This window comes from Excalfactoria chinensis, chromosome 1 (assembly GCF_039878825.1).
Source record: "Excalfactoria chinensis isolate bCotChi1 chromosome 1, bCotChi1.hap2, whole genome shotgun sequence".
Lineage (NCBI taxonomy): Eukaryota > Metazoa > Chordata > Aves > Galliformes > Phasianidae > Excalfactoria > Excalfactoria chinensis.
The window spans coordinates 171,429,354-171,451,370 of NC_092825.1; the positions used below are offsets into that span (position 1 = coordinate 171,429,354).

Consider the following 22,017-nt stretch of genomic DNA (forward strand, 5'->3'; position numbering starts at 1 on the left):
CCATTTATAACATGTTGTTTGGATTTGGATGCTACTATTATATATGCTTGAGTGATGCATATACTGTGGAAGACCTTTCCGCTGGAGATGGGTTACAGTCTCTGACCTCTCTAGAAGTTATTCTGAAGCTCTGTTTCAGTTAGTTTCACTATCCATTGCAAATGGACACTGATTGAAGTTTTCCTCTGAGAGCATATTAGAAGGAACAAATAGATCTTACAGGGCACAGGATAACATCCATTATTTTAGCAGGGCAAATCCAGTGTGCAAATGATTCCAGGGTAAAAGAAAGGTCAATTGAAGACTCAAGTATTTGATTTTTTTTTTCCCTTTTATTTTTCTGCAATATGAAAAAGTTGGGGCCTTTTTGTTTTGCCATGTTTTTCATTTCTTTCAGTCTAGACAATGAAAATATGTAATGTCATTTTCACTTTCCTATATGGTGAATAGGATTTTTGTAAGTACTTTGCTCTTAAAATTCACCTTGAAATTCAACATACTGTAGTAATTGTTTTTCAACCATAGAAGTGACTTATCTATTTGTCATTTTCCCTTTTCAGTGATTTATTGGATCTTCAACCCATTTTGAACTATCATACATTCTATAAAAGCTATTTCAGAGTAGCTTTTTAATGTCAAGTTGCAAGGGACATCCTTTAAGTTTCACTTCATTTGTTGCTTTATAATAATCTCCTGCTGTCATCTGTGTACTTGTTTGGTTGGTTTTGTTTCATTATATTCTGCAAATGTAAAATACAGTCTATCTTTTTAACTGTTGTGATTTCTTTTCTTGTGCTTCACTCATACTTCAAAATTGGATTATTTGGTTTCTAGAAGACAAAAATGTCCATTGTTTAAGTTCAATATAGGTTTGTTCCAATACAGAATACTATCTATATCAATAGACTCCATTCTGTGTGTGATCTACTAGAATTTTAAACACCTTTTTCTCCTACCAAGATAAACTGACCATTCTTTTTCATCATTTGGCTTTGCAGGGCACAGTGATAGGAGATAGAGAAGACAGTGGAAATAACTTCTGGCACTGGAATTTTTCTGACACATTTCTTTAAGTTCTTGTGCAATGGCTCTAAGAGAGCCAAAAATCGGGTCAGCCATTGTCTTTGTAACATTTGCCTTTCTCAATCTGTTTATCTGTACAGGTAAACAATTTCCTACTTAGGAAAAAATTGACAATTTGAACTTGAACTTGGGCCACAAATACTAAATTGAGAGACATGGGAAAAAATATATATATATATTCAGAAAAATTTGTGGTCAGATTCCCGTTAATTTGTCAGAAATTCATGAGTGCCAGATCCTGGAAGGAGTAAAGATCGTCACTTAGTTGAGATTCAGCTGGTGGTCCACGTGGAGGCTCCTCTAAGTTTTTAAAACTAATTACTGTTTTTCTAGCTGGTAATTCAGTATAATTATAAAGATAATTAACCAAAAACTTAACCAACGTATAAAACACTCTCCATAACAAAGACCGTAGCACAGAGAATCAGAAACCTGCAAAAGCACTTAAGTTACAGAATGAGACCATGCCCTTTATCTCTGCATTGACAAACAATGTATTGTGTCAAAGCCCTCACTGGAAGTGCATTAAACAGGGAGTTTAGCTTATAGAAAAGTCTCAGTATCCTGAAAGATTATGCTGTTTCTTTATATACATTTTTTCTCTTTTTCTGACCTATGTGCTCTCCTTAAGAAGTCTGCAAATTGCAAAAGAGCCATTATGAGTTTTTCTTGGATCTCTATGTAGGAACATCGTAATAACTTCCAGGTTTTGTGTAATCACTTCAACTGTAGTCAGTCCAACCTGCCTGCTAACCTTAACTGTGTTCCTTCAAGAGTATCTTCTTTATATGTGTCTACTTTTCCTATTGTTAATGTGATCGAGACCTTACCATTGCATCTTTATTCTTTCTTGCTCTGAAAGCTGATTGTAAAGTAAAAAGTATTCTGTTTTTGCTACTGAAAAAGTGTAGCAAAAACACTTTAAGTGATAATTTAACATTCTGCCTTTCTCTCCACTTTCCTGACCACAGATAATAATGTATTTTGTCTGGGATTCATGACACTTACTTCCATTTCTTAACAAGAAATTTTCGTCAGAAGGCTAAAAGAGTATTTTCCAACTGTTGCCAACTAAGTGAATGAGCTAAGACTTTTGCTATTTATACAGGCACTTTCAAGGCATTTCCTCTAGTAAATAACCACTAGAAGTTCAGCCTTGCGTAAGGTTTTGTGGAACTTTTAGGTTTTTTAATGCTGCACTACACTATTATGCAGTAGTGCTTAGTCATCGAGAGTCGAGAATGTTTCCATCAAAGGAGTCAGGAAGGAAATAAAGACACTACAGAACTATAAACATACCCTCTTGAGGCCTAGTAACATTTTATAAAAGGGGGAGTAAGTTGAAAAAACTGCAAAATAACTGCCACAGTGTGCATCAGGAAAGTAAGGAAACAGAATTCTTTAGTCATAATGTGCTTCTGGTGATAATTTAATGCTTTTAGTAAGTGTCAAAATCCCGTTTTCTTCACTACCTTATAAGGATCACTGGAATGTACATTTGAGATATATTTACCAACTGTAATAAATACTTATCTTGATTACCTATTATAGACATAAAGATGCCCCAAAATAATTACAGAATTATTTCAAAACACTGAGCTGGAAACACATATATGGTGAAGTGAGTAATGAAATGATTCCTCTGGAGACAGCAAATAAATTTTAAATGTGGTCGTCAATGTAGCATCATAGTACAATTTCTTTCCAAGTCTTTGCTCCTTTGTGTTATTGAAGCATATATTTCTCTCTGTTCCTGTTCTTTTTATTCATTTTTCTTGTTTTGGAAGAAAGCAATGCAATATCTTTTTGTTTTATAACCTCTCTTACAGCTGGGAAGGATAATGCGTGGACCATTTATGAAGTTTGTAGCCCATGCAGCTTCCTTCACCATTTTTCTTGGTCTGCTCGTCATGAATGCAGCTGACAGATTTGATGGCACCAAGCTCCGGCCCAACGAAACTACAGGCAATGTAAAACAGCTGTTTAGAATGAAAACATCCTGTTTCTCATGGATGGAGATGTTAATTATTTCTTGGGTAATAGGTAAAGATTAATTTTTCCTTAAATTTGTCTTGCTATGTTTTCATTGAAGCTAGACTCTAATTAATCCTTTGCTGTTAAATATTAATATAAAAATTTGAACAAGGTGAATCTGGTCAAATGGTTGCACTCCCACATTGGCCTCATGTTTCTTACTAGATGTCAGTAGGCCTTTACATGTGCCTTGTTAATCACAAATATTCAGGTAGAGGACTTAGGCAAAAACTGCATCTCTGGTGTGGATGAATGCAGTTCTATGAATAGATAAGGAAGTCATCTACCAGTTTTCTGTTGGTTTGTTTCTTTAATTCACGCTGTGTGTCAGCTTCCATAGGGAAAGATTTACACATTTGTGGGTCAAGGTTGTTGTGTCCAGTTCTCAATTTCTGTTAATATTCTCTCATGTTGCAAGTATTTCCTCAGAATTAATACTACATACAGCTTAATGCATTATTATTTGACTAAAGAGAATTGGAGTATAGATTTCACAGTATCCAGTAGTAGACTTTTTCCATCCAGCATAGGAATGATGTGTATGCTACGAAAAGTATTCTGAGCTGACACATTCAATTCTGTGATGTAGTACTATTTAACAGAAAAAGCTGAGCAGAGTATTTCAAAAATATTTTATCTGTCTGATTCAATATATTTAATCACTGCCATTTATAAGGAGGGGAAGAAGGAGGAGCCGGGGAACTACAGGCTGATGAGTCTCATGTCTGTGCCTGGGAAGATCATGGAACAGATCCTCCTGTAACACATGTTGAGGCACACGAGAGATGAGTAGGTGATCCATGACAGCCTGCGTGGCTTCAGCAAGGGAAGGTCATGGCTGGCCAATTCAGCGGTCCTCTTTGGTGGAGTGATGGCATTGGTTGACAAAGGGAGGACAACTGATGTCATCTACCTGGACTTGTGCAAGGCTTTTGGCATGGTCCCCCACCATTTCCTTATCTCTAAATTGGAGAGATGTGGATTTGAAGGGGAGACTATTTGATGGATAAGGAATTGGTTAAAATATCACAGCGATAGAATTATTATCAGTGACTCTGTCTCCAGGTGGAGGCCAATGACAAATTAGGTCTTGGTCTGGTACTCTTTAACATTTTTATCAGTGACATAGACGATGGAATCCAGTGTACCCCCATCAGCTTTGCTGGTGACAGCAAGCTGAGTGGTGCAGATGATAAGGCAGAAAGAAGGGATGCCATCCAGAGGGACTTTGGTAAACTCAAAACATGATGAGATTCAACAAAGCAAAGTGCAGGATTTTGCACTTGGATTGAGTAATCCCAGGTTTGTATACAGACTGGGAGAAGATCTTGACAGTATCCCTGCTGAGAAGGACTTAGGGGTCCCAGTGGATGAAAAACTTAACACAAGTCAGCAATGTGTACTTGCAGCCTGGAAGGCCAGTGTTATCCTGAGTGGCATCAGAAAAAGGGTGGCAACCATCCCTCTTTTATCTGACATCATGAGGGCCCAGCTGGAGCACTGTATTCAGGTCTGGGGCCAACACAGGAAATATTCTGGAGAGAGCTCAGAGGAGGGCCATGAAGCTGATCAGAGGGCTGGAGCACCTCTCTATGTAGACAGGCTGAAGGAGCTGGGCTTGTTCAGTCTGGACAAGAGAAGGCTGCAGGGAGACCTCATTGCAGCCTTCCAATATTTAAAAAGAGATAATAAACATGAGGGAAATCAACTTTTCACATGGGTTTATAGTAATAGGACAACAGGGAATGGTTTTAAATGAAAGGAGGGAAGATTTAGATTAGATTTCAGGTGGAAGTTTTTCACTGAGAGAGTGATGAGATACTATAATTGGGTTTCCCAGAGGGATTCTCGACGCCCTGTCTCTGAAGGTGTTCAAGATCAGACTGGATGAGGCCCTGGACAATCTGATCTAGTATTTGATCTAGTGGCTGGCAACCCTGCGTATGGCAGGGGGATTGGAACATGATGATCTTTGTGGTCTCTCCCAGTCCAAGTAATTCCATGATTCTGTGTTTCCAGTGAGGTTTTTAAAGATCTAGGTTCTGGTTGTTAACTGAGTAGTATGGGAGAGTTACTTTCAGGCTGAACAAAATCTGCTTCCATTCATGAACTTAGGCAATTATAAGTTTGTGCCTTTATGAGCTCTATGTGTGATAGAAATTGGAGCTGTTTTTACATCAACTGATTCATATAACCTTAAAAGACATTGACAAATGTTAATTATTTCATCAGGTAGCTGTATAAATGAGTATTACTGTGTTTTGTGGAGATAATATCACTTAGATTTCCAAATATTCTGTGTTTAAATTTGATAATTAGAGAATAAACAGTATTTTTTTCTGATTTGAATGTATAGTTTTCTAATTTCTTAATTTTATGTTTCTCATGCAGAAGTAGGTGTCAACTTATGAAAAGTTAATTCAGTGTATACAGCTATAGCACTGAATTTATTTACTGTAATTGATATTATATGAAAAAAGGGTAAAAAGATCTTTCAGATAACTTGGAAATGCAAAAAAAGAAATGGTAACAATCTTGTTTTGTTTTCCTATTTACACTCTCAAGAATTCTGAAAATTATTTCATGATTAAATATTTTTTTCTTGAAAAGGGGAAGGATTTGCTCAGTAAAAAGGATGCCATAAATAATACTATATTCCTAGATTTATTTTTTTAGAGTTACTTAATAATTAATATTAGGAATCAAACAGATACTTTCCCTGTTCACAAAGCATTGGCTCTGATTCCTAGCTGCAGGCTCATTTGTCACACAGGTGTCTGTGTCCTCTGCAAATGAGAATATGTGAATTCTGCTACTAGTTCTGCTGTCGTTATATGATCATACCAGAGCATTCATGCTCTTTCAGTCTCTTTATTCATAACAGATGGACAAACTCACTTCCCATTCTTTTTTTTTAAAGCTTTTGGAGTAGAATAGGCAAAAACAGTTTGAAAGATTGTTATTATTATGCACATGAGGAGGAAGTATTGACATGTATAAGAGTGAACAGGTTCAAAGATTTTAATGTCTGTACAAGCTCCCGAAGATCAAAATGGTTTTGATTTGACAGTAACCAAGGGCATACCCTGTACATAATAAAATACCATAGAAAATGAATGTGAAGTTGAAAGAATGCACTGCTATTTCTGTTCTGTTTTACTAGGCATGATATGGTCTGAATGTAAAGAAATTTGGTCTCAAGGTCCAAAGGAATATCTTTTTGAATTATGGAATATGCTTGATTTTGGTATGTTAGCAATTTTTGCAGCATCATTCATAGCAAGGTTTATGGCATTTTGGCACGCATCCAGAGCCCAGAACTTGGTTGATGCAAATATGAAGGATCTGTCAAGTCCAACACTGGAGCCCAACATAAAATACTACACCTTAGGTGAGTTGAATGCATTTGGTTAAAATAGATTTGCTGTTAATTAGTATATTAAGGCAAAAATGGATATTGGGGTGCTAATCAACAGCTGGCTGAACATGAACCAACAGTGTTCTGAGGTGGCCAAGGCCAATGGTATTCTGGCTTGTAAGAGATATAGTGCAACCAGCATGAGCAGAGAAGTGATCATCCCTCTGTACTTGGCACTGGCATAGCCACACCTCAAGTGCTGAGTTAAGTTTTGGGACAATTGTTATAGGAAAGACACTGAGGCCCTGAAGCATGTCCAGAGAAGGGCAATAAAGTTGTGAAGGGTCTGGAACCCAGATCTTATGGGGAGCAGCTGAGGGAAATGGGATTGTTAGTCTGGAGAAGAGGAGGCTCATGGGAGACCCTACTGCTCTCTGCAACTACCTGAAAGGAGGTTGTGGTGAGTGGGGGTCAGTCTCTTCTCCTGCATAACTAGTGGAAATGGCCAAGAATGGTACTTCAGTGATCTTACAGACTGTTTAATTTGTTTGCCTTTCATTTATAATCAGTGGAGATCTGTTAAGTACAGTAAGTAGAGACAATCGCCTACCTCTGTGTCAGTCTTCTTTCTTTCACTTTTATTTCTGATTATGTCTTCATGTAAGGCATTCACTGAGCACTGTGAAGTAGTAGGCAGCCACTACTAGCACTTCAGTAAATACCCTAGGGTGAACTTCAAAATGCTAACAGAAATTCTCATCTTTCATTTCTAGCCAGGATCAACTGGGATCCATCTGATCCACAAATCATATCTGAAGGCCTTTATGCAATTGCAGTAGTGCTGAGTTTCTCCAGAATAGCCTATATCTTACCAGCCAATGAAAGCTTTGGACCCCTGCAGATATCACTTGGCCGAACTGTGAAGGATATCTTCAAGTTCATGGTGATATTTATCATGGTGTTTGTAGCTTTCATGATAGGAATGTTTAATCTCTACTCCTACTACCTGGGAGCAAAACAGAATGAAGCATTTACAACGTAAGTACAATTGATTAAACTTTAATGATTGTGGGCTGTTTTTTAGAGGAAAGATAGTTGCTTGCATTGTACATATTTTATTTACTAATAGTTAAATAAGTTTACAGTTGTTTTTAAAAATCACTTTGTGTTGGATTAAATAGCTATTTTCTCTCTTGTCTGCTAGTGGATGAGCTCTTAACCCTGTCCCTGCAGGACAGATCCTGTTGTGAGGGCAGTCAGCATTACAACTTCAAAGCACAGCATGGTGGAGCTTACAGCATGTAGGAGCTGCTTCCTCAGTCAGCAGCCACTGTCCTCTCACTGAAGCAGGCTGATCACTGCAACATGATACACTATAAAATACTTCTCATTTAATTCAGGCCGTTCTGTATATTCTTGCTGGCCAAAGGTCTAAGCCATCCGTCTCTCTGTAGTTTCCTATGGCAATAGATTGTTCTATCTTGGCAGGAAAAGGTACACTTTTGTTATGCCATTATTCTTGTCTCTTCCACCAAAAGAAATGAAGCTCTGAATTTACTCTTTCTGTCTCTCAGGACTTATTGTGTGTAAATTTGTTATGACATCTTATTTCTAACTGCGATTTTAAGATAAATCACTTGAATGAAAACTCATTATTTTCCATGCCCATTTTGTTTCAGTATTGTTCTGGTATTCAAGCTGTAGCAATTACAAAGCATATGCAGCCAAGAAGCAAACTTAGCCAAAAGGGATTTTTTTTTTTTTACTAATTTTCTTCTTATTATATCTTCTTGTTATTTCTTCTTATTAGTTCACACAATAGATGAAATACCTAAAACTTCAATTTTCACATAGAGTGCTGATAGAATATTACATACATAGAGTAGATTCACAATTAAAATTATGAATCTGATTTTTGTTTTTTATTAATGATAAGACATTAAGATCCAAAATTTACATTGCAGTGCTACTGCATTCAGGTCACTGGGAAATAAATTTTATTCATCAAAACAAGAGGAAATACATCTACATGGAGGTGCAGATAGGAATAGATGCCCCAGATACTTGGATTTATGTCTGTGTGTATACATATGTGTAATATATCATATGTATTCCCTCTCTCTCTCTTTGTATATATATTTACGAACTGATAAGGAGGAAGTAACCTGAGAAAAAATATTAACAAATCAGAGCCACCACAGCGTGGCTTATGATCTTTACCCTGCATCACTGAGCAAAAACTCAGCTTCAAGATTTCAGGGTGAATGACACCTTTTCTGAAAAGTATTGCTTTGCAGTCAGAGAAGCTGATATCACACTTTCTGAATACTGTTCATATTAACAATGTAATAATTAACATGAATTATTACCATTACAAACTGTTCATGCAACTATAGTAAAGCATGTGAAGGTCAGTAATTTTTGTTATTTATGTTAACATTACAGGCAAGTGTGTAGCACGTAAAGTTGTTTAGGATGAATCACTGCAATATTCTTTTGAGGCTGTGAATATAATTCCTAAATTGAATCAAATTTTTTATTGTCATTCTTAAATATTTGGAATTATGTTACATTATAGATCAGCCTATAAATATGAAAACAGATAGTCAGCTTTTTCTGCATGATATTATGGTGGAGGAGTTGTACGTTATGGTAATAAAAAATTTTATACTCTGTATAAAAAGAGTTGCTGGCAATTTGTACAATAAGGCTCTACAGCTCTTCAGTAACGTGCGTGTGTTCAATTTTTCCTTTTAGTGTTGAAGAAAGTTTCAAGACGTTGTTCTGGGCTATATTTGGACTTTCAGAAGTTAAATCAGTCGTTATCAATTATAAACACAAGTTCATCGAAAATATTGGCTACGTTCTTTATGGAGTCTATAACGTTACCATGGTCATTGTCTTACTGAACATGCTTATTGCCATGATCAATAGCTCATTCCAGGAAATTGAGGTAAAAATTCCATTATTTTTAAATGAAATAATTTTACATCTGATTGTCTACATCTCCTGGAAATGCTGTCTGGTTGTCATCTTATGTAAGAAAAATAACACATCATTGGATTTTGGAATGTATCACTCAAAATATTAATTCCAACATCCGTTTTTATTATAAAATACCTGGAAATTTCTCAGCTGCTTGTGCTTGAAGAAGTAAGAACTAGGCTGGACCAAGGAACTGCTACTGAACTGTCTTAGGGTCCTAAAAAGGATATGCTGCATTGTATGACTTAGTAAATCTTCCCTACACCTTGTTTGTAGTTACTATTTGAGTAGTGAATAGTGTCCTCCTTGCTACAAGGATGTTTTCATTCCTATGCCTTGACCTTGCTAGACTAAAACATACTGTTTCCTTCTTTACTTTAAACAGCCATTTCTTTAGTCCTCTAAAGTGAACAAAACTTTATCTGACAAAGTAAACAGCAGAGATGCTGACAATCGGCATGAACCTTTGCATGCCACACACTACAAAGATCTAAATAATTACCACTGTGTTGAAGAAAAAGAAGCAGGTCTCCAGAAGTTAACCCATCCCAGCCTTTTACAGGTGATGCTTTGCTACAAAGCAGCATGCCCAGATTGGTAAATGCTGATCTGGTTCCAGGATCTGGGCTCTGGCTTGAAGTTACAGCCTAAGCAAAAGCAGCACACATTCTCTAGGGAGGTTCAGATTTTTCTGACTAAGAAGACCACAGTACAAGCAGTCAGGTTCAGAGCAATAAAACCCATACTGTTATCCATATGCATCATAAATGAATAGAAAACAGATTCTAAAAGATTCTCTGCAGAGAAAGAGCTGGGTGTCCTGGTGGTCTAGATGTTGACCATGAGCCGGCAGTGTGCCCTCATGGCCAAGGGGTGAATGGGCACAAACTGGAACAAGAGAAGCTCCATCTGAACTTGAAAAGCTTTGTTACTTTGAGGGAGAGAGAGCACTGAGACAAGCTGACTCAATAAGCTATGGAGTTACCTGTTGTGGAGATATTTAAAACCAGCCTGGACACTTTCCTCCACAACCTGCTGTAGGGGACCGGCCTTAGCATTCTGTGATTTACACAAAGGAGTAAAATAAGTGTTCTGACCATTACTAATGTTAAACATAAATTGTGGTGATGCTAGCTGATTTAATCAAATTCTTAAGCAAGTGGAAGGAATTCAGGAAGAATTCCTTCCTGGTGTGCCCCCAGTGGCGCAGTGGTTTAAGCTGCTGCCTGCGGCACCGGAGGGCCCGGGTTCGAATCCCCCCTGTGGCGCAGGGGTAGAAGTGCCACTTCGCTACACAGAGGGCTCGAAACCCGGGAGTTGGACTCGATGATCTCTAAGGTCCCTTCCAACTCGCACGATACTATGATACTATGATACTATGATGAATCCCTAATCTTTTATAAGCTTGTACTTAAAGTAGCAAAATTCTTAGTTAAAATTTTGATATTATTTCTTCCTCACAAAGAAAATAAAAGATTAAAGACCAATAAAATAAAAAAACAGAGCTCATTTTCTCGTTGAGCGTATCACATTTCTGTTAACATAGTAAATGAAAAAGAAAAATCCTGAGTACAACAGATTTCCAAGCAAATGAGTGCTCAGTCAAGCCCAAGAGTGTGAAGTTGAATGTTGCCATGTTTTAGTTAGGCGTTGTACTGTGTGTGAAGTTTTAATTCCTATTACTTTTACTCATAGAGCATGGGCAAAAAGTTTTCATGATGCTGTAATGCAGAATATTATCACTCATTCTGCATTAACCAGTTTCTAAATCAAAATCACTTTGTTCTTCTGAAATTGCATTATTTTAGATGCATTTATAACAGTTCAATTATACGTGATTTTCACATAGTATAAATAAACCCTTGATCTTTTTGAAATTAAATTCAGCCAACTGCATTCAAAGCACACAACATTATCCAGAGCATCTTCAATACTAAAGATGCTATTAATACATACTAATAGTAATGTTTCTGTTTTTCAGGATGATGCTGATGTAGAATGGAAATTTGCAAGGGCTAAACTTTGGTTTTCTTACTTTGAAGAAGGGAGGACTCTTCCAGTACCCTTCAACTTAGTGCCAAGTCCAAAATCTTTGCTGTATCTCTTACTCAGACTCAAAAAATGGATCACTAAACCATTTATGTGCCAAAAGAAAAGCTTCCAGGAAGATGCAGAGATGAACAAGGTAATTTTATGGTATATGTACTGACTACTAATTTCAAAAGATAGTAACAATTTTAAGTTTTCATTGTAAGTCTTGATCATTCTTTTTTCTGATAAATTTCCTGATCAGTTCTGAGGTCAGACCAGACTGCTTAGGACTTCGTCTAGTCCAGACTTGAAGACCTCCATGGACAGAGTCAGCACAACCTGTCTGGGCAGTCTTCCATCCCGGAAGAACCTCTCTTGTTTCAGGCTGAAAAGTCCAGCTTCTTTAACCTCTTCTTATAGGGAAAGTGATTTAGACTTCACATCTAGACTCAGTACTCCAGGTGAGGTCTCACCAGGGCAGAGCAGAGGGGCAGGTTCACCTCTCTTGCCCTACTGGCCACGCTTCTTTCAATGCAGCCCTGAATACAGTTGGCTTTCTGGGCTGTGAGGGCACACTGTTGGCTCTTGTCCAGCTTGCCATTCCCTGCTCCCCCAAGTCCTTTTAGTAGGGCTGTGCTCCATCCTTTTGTCCTCCATCATGTATTGACAGTGAAGGTGGCCATGAGCCAGGTGAAGGACATTGCAGTCAGAGTTGTTGAACTCCATGAGATTCACCTGAGCCCACTGCTCGAACTTGTAACAAGCTTGCTAAAGTAAAGATGGATTGCACCCCCAGCTCTTCCTTCATCTGCAAATCCAGTCATTTTATCACAGAGGGCCATCTGGAGTGTCAGGCAGATTTTAGCCTTCATAAATCCACACTTACAGTTCCCAGAAACCATAAGCTCCTCCATGTATCCAGAAATGTTCTCCGAGAGGACTCAATCCATTATTTTTCCAGTTACCAAAGTAAGGCAGAGCGGCCTGTGGTTGCCAGGATCATAATTTTGGGTTTTGAAGATGAGTTTGGCATCTGTCTTTCTTTGGAGACCTCTTCCAGTCTCCATGGCCTTTTTGTCATCTTTGCAAGGACTCCATCTGCTCTCAGCACCCATGGTTGCAGCCCATCAGATCCAACAAACATGCCTAGGCCAAGCTCTCTCAACTTGCCCCTGACTCAACTCTCATTCTCAGCCAGCTGTTGGAACCCCTCATCAAAGCCCTTCACTAAGCACAGGTGCCCTGGTAGGCTAATAGTGAAGCCTGAAAGAGGGAAAGCACCAAGTCCCTCAGCTCTACTGGTCTACTGTCACTAACCACCCTGCTTCTCTGAGCAACAGATCCACTTTTTTCCCTGTTCAGCCTTTTCCTGCTGTTTCAGCAGTAGAAACTCTTCTCATTGCCCTTGCAGATGTCAGCTTGAAGTGAGTCTTGGCTTTCCTAATGCCTCCCTCATTCTTGGGCAGTGTTTGAATTTCCCTTTGCAGACTGTATCTAAGCCTTTCCACCAAGAAAGCAGTTTGCTTTTATTCCAAAGCATTCTGATATTTGTTTTATACAAGTGTAGTAAAAAGCACTTGAGTTGATTCATAGCTGTATATAACAGGCTTGTTTAAAGAGTTTATATCTGGTCTATTTTTCTTGCAGTGGTTTGGAATAAATTAATTGCATTAGGAGAACGTAAGGTTTTAGGTAGAACTGGAAGTTTAAAGATTAACACTGTTATAACACATTGTGGAAGAAAAGCTTTGTAAGGAACCAGTGAGACTTAATATGTAGAAAGGTGAGCATATGGCAAAAGTCACTTATAAAAGAAATAAATAAATACATTAAGACTTTGTTATTTTGGCACAATCAAATAGGTCCTTTATGAAAGTTTTTAAAGTGGGAGGATCACTGTTAAAATAGGCAGCAGACTGAGAAGAGGCCTGTTCAGTGTCAGTAATTTTTGAGATGGTGGCTATCGTTTGGCAGAATGGGAGCCAGTAAAGGAATTACATGCCTCTGTGGGTTCTTAGCCAGTCTGACAAGCACTTCTGTCATAACAGCTGAAGAGCAGAAGTGACAAGAAATTCATTACAAGCCTAGAAGGAAGCATGGAGCAACAGTGTGCCCCCTGACATGCCCCTGCCTCTGGTTAAGTTCATAATGGCTTATAAAGGCAAACACAGATGTGGCAAACACTGCCACCAAAGGCAGCCTTTTTTTTTAATTTCGAATGTCTCGTGTGCTGCAGGTGAATCTTTCAGCATCTCACAGATCTTATGGAGTATTCTGAGTTTGACGGGACTCACAAAGATCACTGAGTCCAACTCTTGGCTCCATGCAGCACCATCCAGAAGTCAACTCCAGTTCTCGTTTCCATTCCCTCAGCTTTTGCTCAAGGTTTTACTGAGTCAGCATTTTCTAAACTTCTCATCAAGCTGCTCGATGAGAGTTGATTTCACCACTGCATTGAATTTCAAACAGTACTTGAGAAAGCTGACAAGAGGAGCAAGTGTAAACAAGAAGGGTTTTTTCCTAAGAGCAGTGGCATCTATGCTACATTTCTTTCACACAACACCCCTGGAGGAGACTTATTTTTGTTAGTTTGTATCATTGGTGTATTTGAATTTTCTTTGTTTGGCTCTCCAGTTACTCTTGTGCAAATGTTTAATTGACAGTTCCTTAAAAACGGGTGTTAGTTCACTCATTAACGCGACAAGCTGAGTTCATTACAGCAGATGTTTTTAGGAGGGGAAAAAGCCGTAGGCAGGATGCTTAACAAATCAGTGTATGAATGAAGCTATATGGAAATCTTGGCAGTTTCTGCCACCAAGTGGTCGTTCAGCAGCGTGCAGTCCATGCATAGAGCATGAAGCGCACAAATGTGCTTTTTGCAGGGGAAGCAAACTCTCCACTTTATTCTACTGCATTACTTCTAGAAATTGTTCATTAGAAAACCAGGAGCTGAAGAAGCAGGGAGGTGTTTTTTTCTCTTCTATTCTAATAATGAAGGTGAGTCTCAGAAGAATATGTATCAGTTTTCAAACCCTGTAAAACAGTGCTTATACAGTGATGTGCACACACAAGCCAGTGTTTTTGCTATAAATCACATCACTTAAGCTGCAACATGTTAGATAAACTTATGTTTTCCAACATATATTAAAAGCATTTAAGGTATCTTTATTTAAGCATGAAAGTGCAACATTAGCTTTTCATACATCTTTAATTCAGTTTCTGTCTGAATTCAACTTAGAATGTTAGATGCAAATAATTATTGACTATGTATCTGTCTGCATAATGTACATTTGGTTTTGCATTTTAAAATTCACATCATCCAAAGAAAACCTCCCATTTCCTCCCTATCCTACAGCACAAGCTGATGGGGTTCTGCACAAGTATGAAGACTACCACAGTAGTTTCATACTCCTAGAACTGGGCTCAACAGTTAATGTTTTATCATACAATATCTGTGCAGGGTAATTTAACTTAATATTGCACTCATATTTATTTTGTCTTATAAGTAATGTTTCCATTTCAGCTTGGTCAAAGGAAGCAATCGAGTATAAGAAGTTCTGATGAAATCCACTTAAACAGTTTTAACAATCCCCCAAGACAATATCAGGTAAAAAGCACTTTATTTTTACAGCCACTAGAGAAGTTGTGTAATGAGCAGATCAGTTGTTCAGCATGAAGACAGTCTGAATTTATGCTAAACAACATGAATTGAGAACAAATCCATAGACTTTCTGTAGGTCAGAAATAAAATGCAATCACTGCAGTACAATAAAATGTAAGGGGTTTTGTTTGTTTGTTTTTGTCTTTGTTGTTTGCAAAATTGTTTGTAATATTTTACAGTATTTTACAGGGAAGATTAATTTCGATATTAGGATGAAGTTTTTCACACAGAGGGTGGTGATGCACTGGAACAGGTTGCCCAAGGAGGCTGTGGATGCCCCATCCCTGGAGGCATTCAAGGCCAGGCTGGATGTGGCTCTGGGCAGCCTGATCTGGTGGTTGGTGACCCTGCACACAGCAGGGGATTGAAACTGGATGATCATTGAGGTCCTTTTCAACCCAGGCCATTCTATGATTCTATGGTTCTATTATTCTAAATAAATGCAAGAGATTCCTGATCTGTTTGCTGAAGCAGCTTAGCTTATTGTGTCATGTTTCTAGATTCTAACACCTCAAGTACAGGAAATATCTTCCAGCCTTTATGCTTTCAATGTTCTCTTTGTTTTTTGTCTCCTGATGATCTTACTGTCTATCACTGCATCCTAATGATACCAGTCATGAAAAGGTGAGAGTTTTTGGAATAGACTTGTACAGATGCTGCATAATAACAACAGTGGTGCAGAGCAAAGAAACCAAGTTTGTTTCTTCAACAAAAGAGTATTGAAAATAGTCTGAATTAAAGTATTGAGACCTTTTCTAACCATAAGTTGCTTTCTTTTTCTTTATTCCAAAAACTTCTCACCTTTTCATGATTGGTATCATTACGATGCAGGGATAGTAAGATTATAAAGTTATCCCGTAAATATGAGGTTATGTGGCTTTGGATTTGAAATTTCTCAGGTTATTGGAATAGACAGTAACACATCTGAATTTGCCAGCATGACTGTAATGATGGTCTGGAGACACTAAATAGGATGATTCACTTCTCAGCTGCCTCTGTTCAGGTCCATTCCTATGGAGACAAATGCAAATGCAAGATCCTATATGTATTTTCTATCCTGTAGTAAAAAACAAAAAATATCATGTTGCTATGGTTTAAACTATATGAAAATATTAAAGCCAAGATAGATATGCAGAAGCAGTTAGCTTATTAGTCAAGTAATTTGAACTAATGGGAAAACCAGGGACAGAATTCAGTCATCCTAGAAAAGTAAAATTTACATCTAAATTTGCTGATATGGGTCACTGGTGTCATTAGTGGAGAGGGTGGTCATTCACACTGTGTGATTCATTTGCAGCTTTAGCTGCGTGAGCTGAACTGTGCTCTCGTATTTGCCTTTTCTCTCCATAAAAGCAGTTAAAGGTGACTGCCACAGATATGTATATTTACATTATAAAATATCTATGTTTGGTTAAATGAGTCATGGCTGAGGTGCTTAAATGACTCTTTTGTGTGTCCCATTTTCTCCAACATTCACATTTAAAAAAGATACTGCTTGTAATACTAAAAATAGGTTAAAATAAACATTGCAAAAGATCTGAACAATTAGCCTGGTTATTTGGTTGCTATCATCTGGTAGCACTGAAGGCCAGTTGTTTTCACCTATGTAGAGATCAAAGCTGCAACTGTATTAATCGTTCTTACAGACTTCAGTAGAGGTCTGATTTGAGTTTCACGAGTAGTAACATTAGGAAGATAATACTTCGTTTTCTAGCTTTCATGTGCATGCGTGAATAGAATAATAATGTTTAAATGTCTACTGTAGATGATACTGGAGAGTTTTACATTCCTACTTCCAAGCTGGCAAGTCCTATACTGCGAAAAGTCTGAAAGCAAGAAAAAATAGTATATTTTTAATAGCATAGCTGTCGAAATTTCGTAGCAATAAGCAAGTCAGAAAACTTTTTTCTTACTTTCTTCTCTGCAGAAAATAATGAAGCGTCTGATTAAAAGATATGTACTGAAAGCTCAGATAGATAAGGAAAGTGATGAAGTCAATGAAGGTGAGTATGTTGATGAATTACATGTTTACCTCTAATCAAAGAACCAAAACAAACTAATTAAAGTGGCTACATGTACCACTTGAAAAAATATTCCCCAAAGTCATAGTCCACTTGGCATGTTTAGAAGTGCAAAATGTGAAATTAACTTTACATTGAAGTTAAGGAATAGATGTGGCTTTCTGTTTCTCCTTTCCCATCAGGAAATATCACCAATCTGGCACTGTTTCATGAATAGTGATGCCAGGTGGGAGCTATTGGTAATGTGGGAGCTATTGGTAATAGGTGAATGGTTGGACTGGATGATCTTTTAGGTCTTTTCCAACCTTGGTGATTCTATGATTCTATGTCTATTATAGACCATACAATTCCTGCACTGAAACTAATTTAATGCAGTGGCAGGTTTGGGGCACTCACTTCTGTGAATATGTGTTCTTACTAGGGATATATGCATGGGAATACACATATTTCACCTTTTTATTTTATTATTTTTATGGTATATTAGCTGAAAACAGCTGGTACGTGGACTTAGTAGAAATGTTCACCTTTGTTTGCACACTTTGATGCTGGAAAGACACTTAATGCAGAAGGAAAAGCAGAGGACATATCTTCTGGGTAGTGAGAGGCCTTGTGGATGGCCAGGACAACTCAGGCACACAGTCTAAGTGATTTCTCTTACAGGAGAGTAGGTCAACAACTTCCATTTGAAGGATCATTAAGGTTCTGTGAACTGATCTGAACTCTCACACTTCCTTTGGATTTATTTCTTGAACTGCTTCTTTGCATTCCTGTCCACAACCCAATAATGATCAGTGGGCTACAGAACACCCACACGCGTCTGGTTCAGTGAAGAAATCCAGAGAAAAGCCACGATGACTGAGAGATATATGGATATGTTACTCTGTCCTTCTTTTCTTAATAGTATGACCTTCTAATGTCTGTTACAGGTGAACTGAAGGAGATTAAACAGGACATTTCAAGTCTCCGGTATGAACTCCTTGAGGAAAAATCTCAAAATTCAGAAGATCTGGCAGAACTTATAAGAAAACTTGGAGAAAAACTGTCCGTCAACTCTAAAGAAGAAAGCAAGAGATAACCAAACATTTAAGAAATGCAACAGAACATTGATCCACTCAAAGCCATATTTCTGTTTTTCTCAAGTCTAGCTCACATTTCTACTACGGATTCAGAAACCGCAGCATTCCAGTTCTTTATTGCAGAAATCACAGTGGCAAATCCTCTGTGTCTATGGTAAAGATGAAATACGACTTGATGTTTATTTATTCATTACCTGTTGAAGAGATAGTTTTAGATCATTTTAATATTCAATTTATCTCTTCTAGAACGTGAGTGGAATCTTAATAAGCCCAAACAGGAAAGATTAAAAGCATAAATCCAAACTATTCCTACCTTAACTGGTTGTTTTAGCAAATTTTATTTAATAGACATTCATGCATTTGTTTTAATGAATCAGAAGAGGGATATTCTCATCACTTACATATTTATATCAAAATCTATGTAATTTTTCAAACATTCCCAACTAGCAAAAAACAAAAACAAACAAAAAAAGCTAATTGCCTTTCTTAAATATGTGCAGGATATTAAAGTAATTTATTTGAGCGCCTCATTGAAAGAGGTAGGTAGCAGAAGACTCAAAGGTCTTCCCTACTTATCTCTATCACTGCTGAAGTGTCCTGAAAGATGCCTAGGTCCCAATGGGAGTCAGTGCATGAAGAAGGAAATATTTTTCACCAAGCTTATTGAAGAGCTGTTGCTGAGGCCTGAGAGAATTTCCTTTAATCCAAAATAATGAATCCTTGAAGTTCCAGCTCTTAGGGTCTGCTTTTCTGTCTTGAAGTAAAACTCACAAAATGCAAAGAAATTTCAATAAGACTTATTTAAATTGGGAAATAATAAAATATTAGGTGCGAACCCTCTCAGAATTCTGGGGACCTCGATTCCTCATAGGTAACCTTGTTTAAATTGTTGAATTTTGTTCAGATGTATCCACAGCAAAAGAAAACGTGTGGTTCCAAAAGGCCTGAAATCTCATGTTTGGATTTTTTCATCCCTTGTCCTTTTTTTTCTTCTTCTTCTTTTTCCCACTGGGAGAATGTCCTGTGCTGTGTTTCCTAGGACTTCATCAATGAAAAATCTTTTGCATCTCATCATCAGTATCCACCAGTGCTTCCACCTTGCCCACTGCAGTGCTCCCCTGTCTCTGGCTGGAGGAGAGGTAGCATAAGCTGAGTCTGGTTGTCAGTTGTGTGACTTGCCAGCTAGTACATGCAGAACAGTTGGCTGTTTTCTGTTTCTCCAAGTGGATATGTGCTAAATGCCATCTCATTTTTCACTCAATTAATACAGTAAATAGGGTTTCTCTTTTCTAACAATCATCAGTTCTGGGATTATTATGAACATTTATTACGTTCCTCTTTAAGATTGTTTAAAGGAATCAAAAGGGCTGGGAAACATTTTAACGCAAACTTCAAGACGCATAACACACCTATAAAAACCTCATATGCTTAGGAAACAAGACTAGGAATGGCTTGACAATAATTGTTTTTAAAGTAGCTTTGTGAATCTTATTTATTGTGGAATGTATCAGAATCTTTCCACGTCTCTCTTTTAGACTGGAGGTATAAAAATGTTGTTTTTAATGACTGATGATTCGTTTCCAGGTGAATTTACTGAGAGTCCTTTCTTAAAAAATGTTGGTCAGATCACTGTGTATTTTCAGGGAGAAAAAGACTGAATGAGAACTGGTTTTGCAGCCATGTAGAGATACAGGGAACTCTGAGGGGTTCTGTCCCACCTGGAGTGTAGTCAGAGGTGCAGTTGGTCTTCCCAGGCAGTATTAAACGCGAGTTTGGGGAACTTCTCAGCCTTATGCTCAGCCCATGAGGTTAGCCGCTATTGGAGCATGTGGGACACAGATACAATGAACTCAGGGTTTAGAAATTTTTAAGGTCTCTTCTTCTGAGGAAGGAGAAAGGAAACGAGTTTTTCAAAGGCACTAGAACAGGATGTATTACAGACACTGTGTGTGACTGGAAAACTATGAGCTACAGAATAGTCAATTTAATAACTTGCCTTTGATAATTAAAAAGCATTACCTCATAACCTGCCATGTTTCCTGCAGTAGTCCACGGGGAGTGCTGCAGACTCTGAGATGGCTGTGCTGGTTGTACGTCGGCAGAGATACTCTGGTTTCTGTATCAGCCACTTTGCAGAAACAAAGGCAGTAGGGGTGGTCTGTGGTTGGAAGTCAGCATGAAGCTATCTATCTTCATTGTCTTTTGGCACCTAGAAGGCTTCTGTCCACCTTCTTGAGTCAGGATTGGCTGCTGATTTTGAGTTCCCACATGAATATCTGCAGCCTGGTTTTCTGAAGTAGTGAGCACTTTCTACAGCTCCAGTTAATGACCACATTAGAGACCCCACTGCACAAAGATCTTCCACTTTAAGAAATCTGTCGACCAGAATTCTAACTTGCAATTACAGTCAAAATTTGCTTTCACTAAGTTTTTTTGTTCATTGTAATGTACAATTTGGATTTGCGGCCCAGTGCTGGATGATGGTAAAACATTCAGTCTCCATAAATGCAGTTTGAGGAAGTGGCACTTACTTAAGGAAATGTGTAAACATAATTTAAAATCCTGGCACTTTTAAAGCGAAGATTTTTCTTACAGAGACAAAATGGACACTGTGAATTTGTCTAAGCCCAAATTTTGACTTACCTTAAAACTATGGGATCATAATGTATATATTGTATTTCATGGAAAAAAAAAAATACATATGGATTTTTTTAATTCAATGAATATATTTTATATGTAGTTATTACTCATGGAACAATTTGTTAAATATATTTGAAGAGGTCTAATGCCAAATGTAGTGTGACAAACATTATAGTATTTAAAATGAGCACAATACCAAATATCTATTTCTGATCAAAAATTAAATGTACCAGACTCAAAATACCTTTGTGTTGCATTGTATGATCACGTTGGTCCTTTGCTGCCTCATGCAAATACTTCACATGGCTAGCAGTGCTACTACTACTACTACTACTACTAAAGTTTCTGGGGAGGGTCAAAGGTCTTGTACTACTTCACTAGATGCAAAGTAAAATTAGCCTGCTTTGGCTAATTGTGACTGATGCTGGACATTTCTCAAGGACCTGTGCTAAGTAACAGGCAGTTTTCATCCTACATGGTTCTACTTCAGGTTTCTAATGAAAAGATTGACATAATTTCGCTGAGGAAGTGTTTCCAGACTTTTTTGGGTGAATTATTAGGATGACAACATAGTCTTGCTACCTACTTGAGTGTTCTCTTAAATCAGGTTAATTTTCTGAGCTCATCAGTTCACATCTCCTGTAACAGCAGTTTTCACATCCAAAACAGACCTAATGTGAAAAAGCATTGGCTTTTAATATTTTTTCCCACTAATGTATCTTAAATTTGAATTATGAGATGCAATAAGTGGAATCCATCATCTCCTAGACATTCTCCTCTTTGTTAACGTGGACATTACACCAAAAATATAGGAAGGCTTAAATTGTGAACAGAATAAAATAATTAAATACATAAACACCATAAATTAATAATTCTAAGACAATTCCAAAATTAACACTTCTTTGCACTGGGGTTTCTCCAGTTATTTGGTTGAAACCAAATCATGCCGAGCTTATTTGTCAAAGTGGAACACAGATACTACAGCATAAGAGTCTAATACAAATGTTGTGTATTCAGATTTTTCAGAAATGTGTCCTGAGTGAGAGATAAAGGATTCCATGCATAGATTCAGATATTTCATGTTAAAATTTGCTGTATTTCATCCCATTTTAGAGCACTGGTAAGTCA

At 37.6% G+C, this 22,017-nt stretch overlaps 1 protein-coding gene across 1 annotated transcript in view; it reads left to right on the forward strand.

The window, feature by feature from the left end:
• TRPC6 (transient receptor potential cation channel subfamily C member 6) overlaps window positions 1–18,697 on the forward strand; it is an 82,114-nt gene extending 63,417 nt beyond the window's left edge. Inside the window, exons 5-12 of the mRNA XM_072337963.1 lie at window positions 2,913–3,126; window positions 6,281–6,508; window positions 7,249–7,513; window positions 9,233–9,428; window positions 11,442–11,645; window positions 15,015–15,098; window positions 17,080–17,155; window positions 18,100–18,697. Of these exons, the coding sequence (XP_072194064.1) occupies window positions 2,913–3,126; window positions 6,281–6,508; window positions 7,249–7,513; window positions 9,233–9,428; window positions 11,442–11,645; window positions 15,015–15,098; window positions 17,080–17,155; window positions 18,100–18,248 (1,416 nt within the window). The 3' untranslated portion in view covers window positions 18,249–18,697. The remainder of the gene's footprint in view (window positions 1–2,912; window positions 3,127–6,280; window positions 6,509–7,248; window positions 7,514–9,232; window positions 9,429–11,441; window positions 11,646–15,014; window positions 15,099–17,079; window positions 17,156–18,099) is intronic.
• The last annotated feature ends 3,320 nt before the right edge of the window (window positions 18,698–22,017 follow it).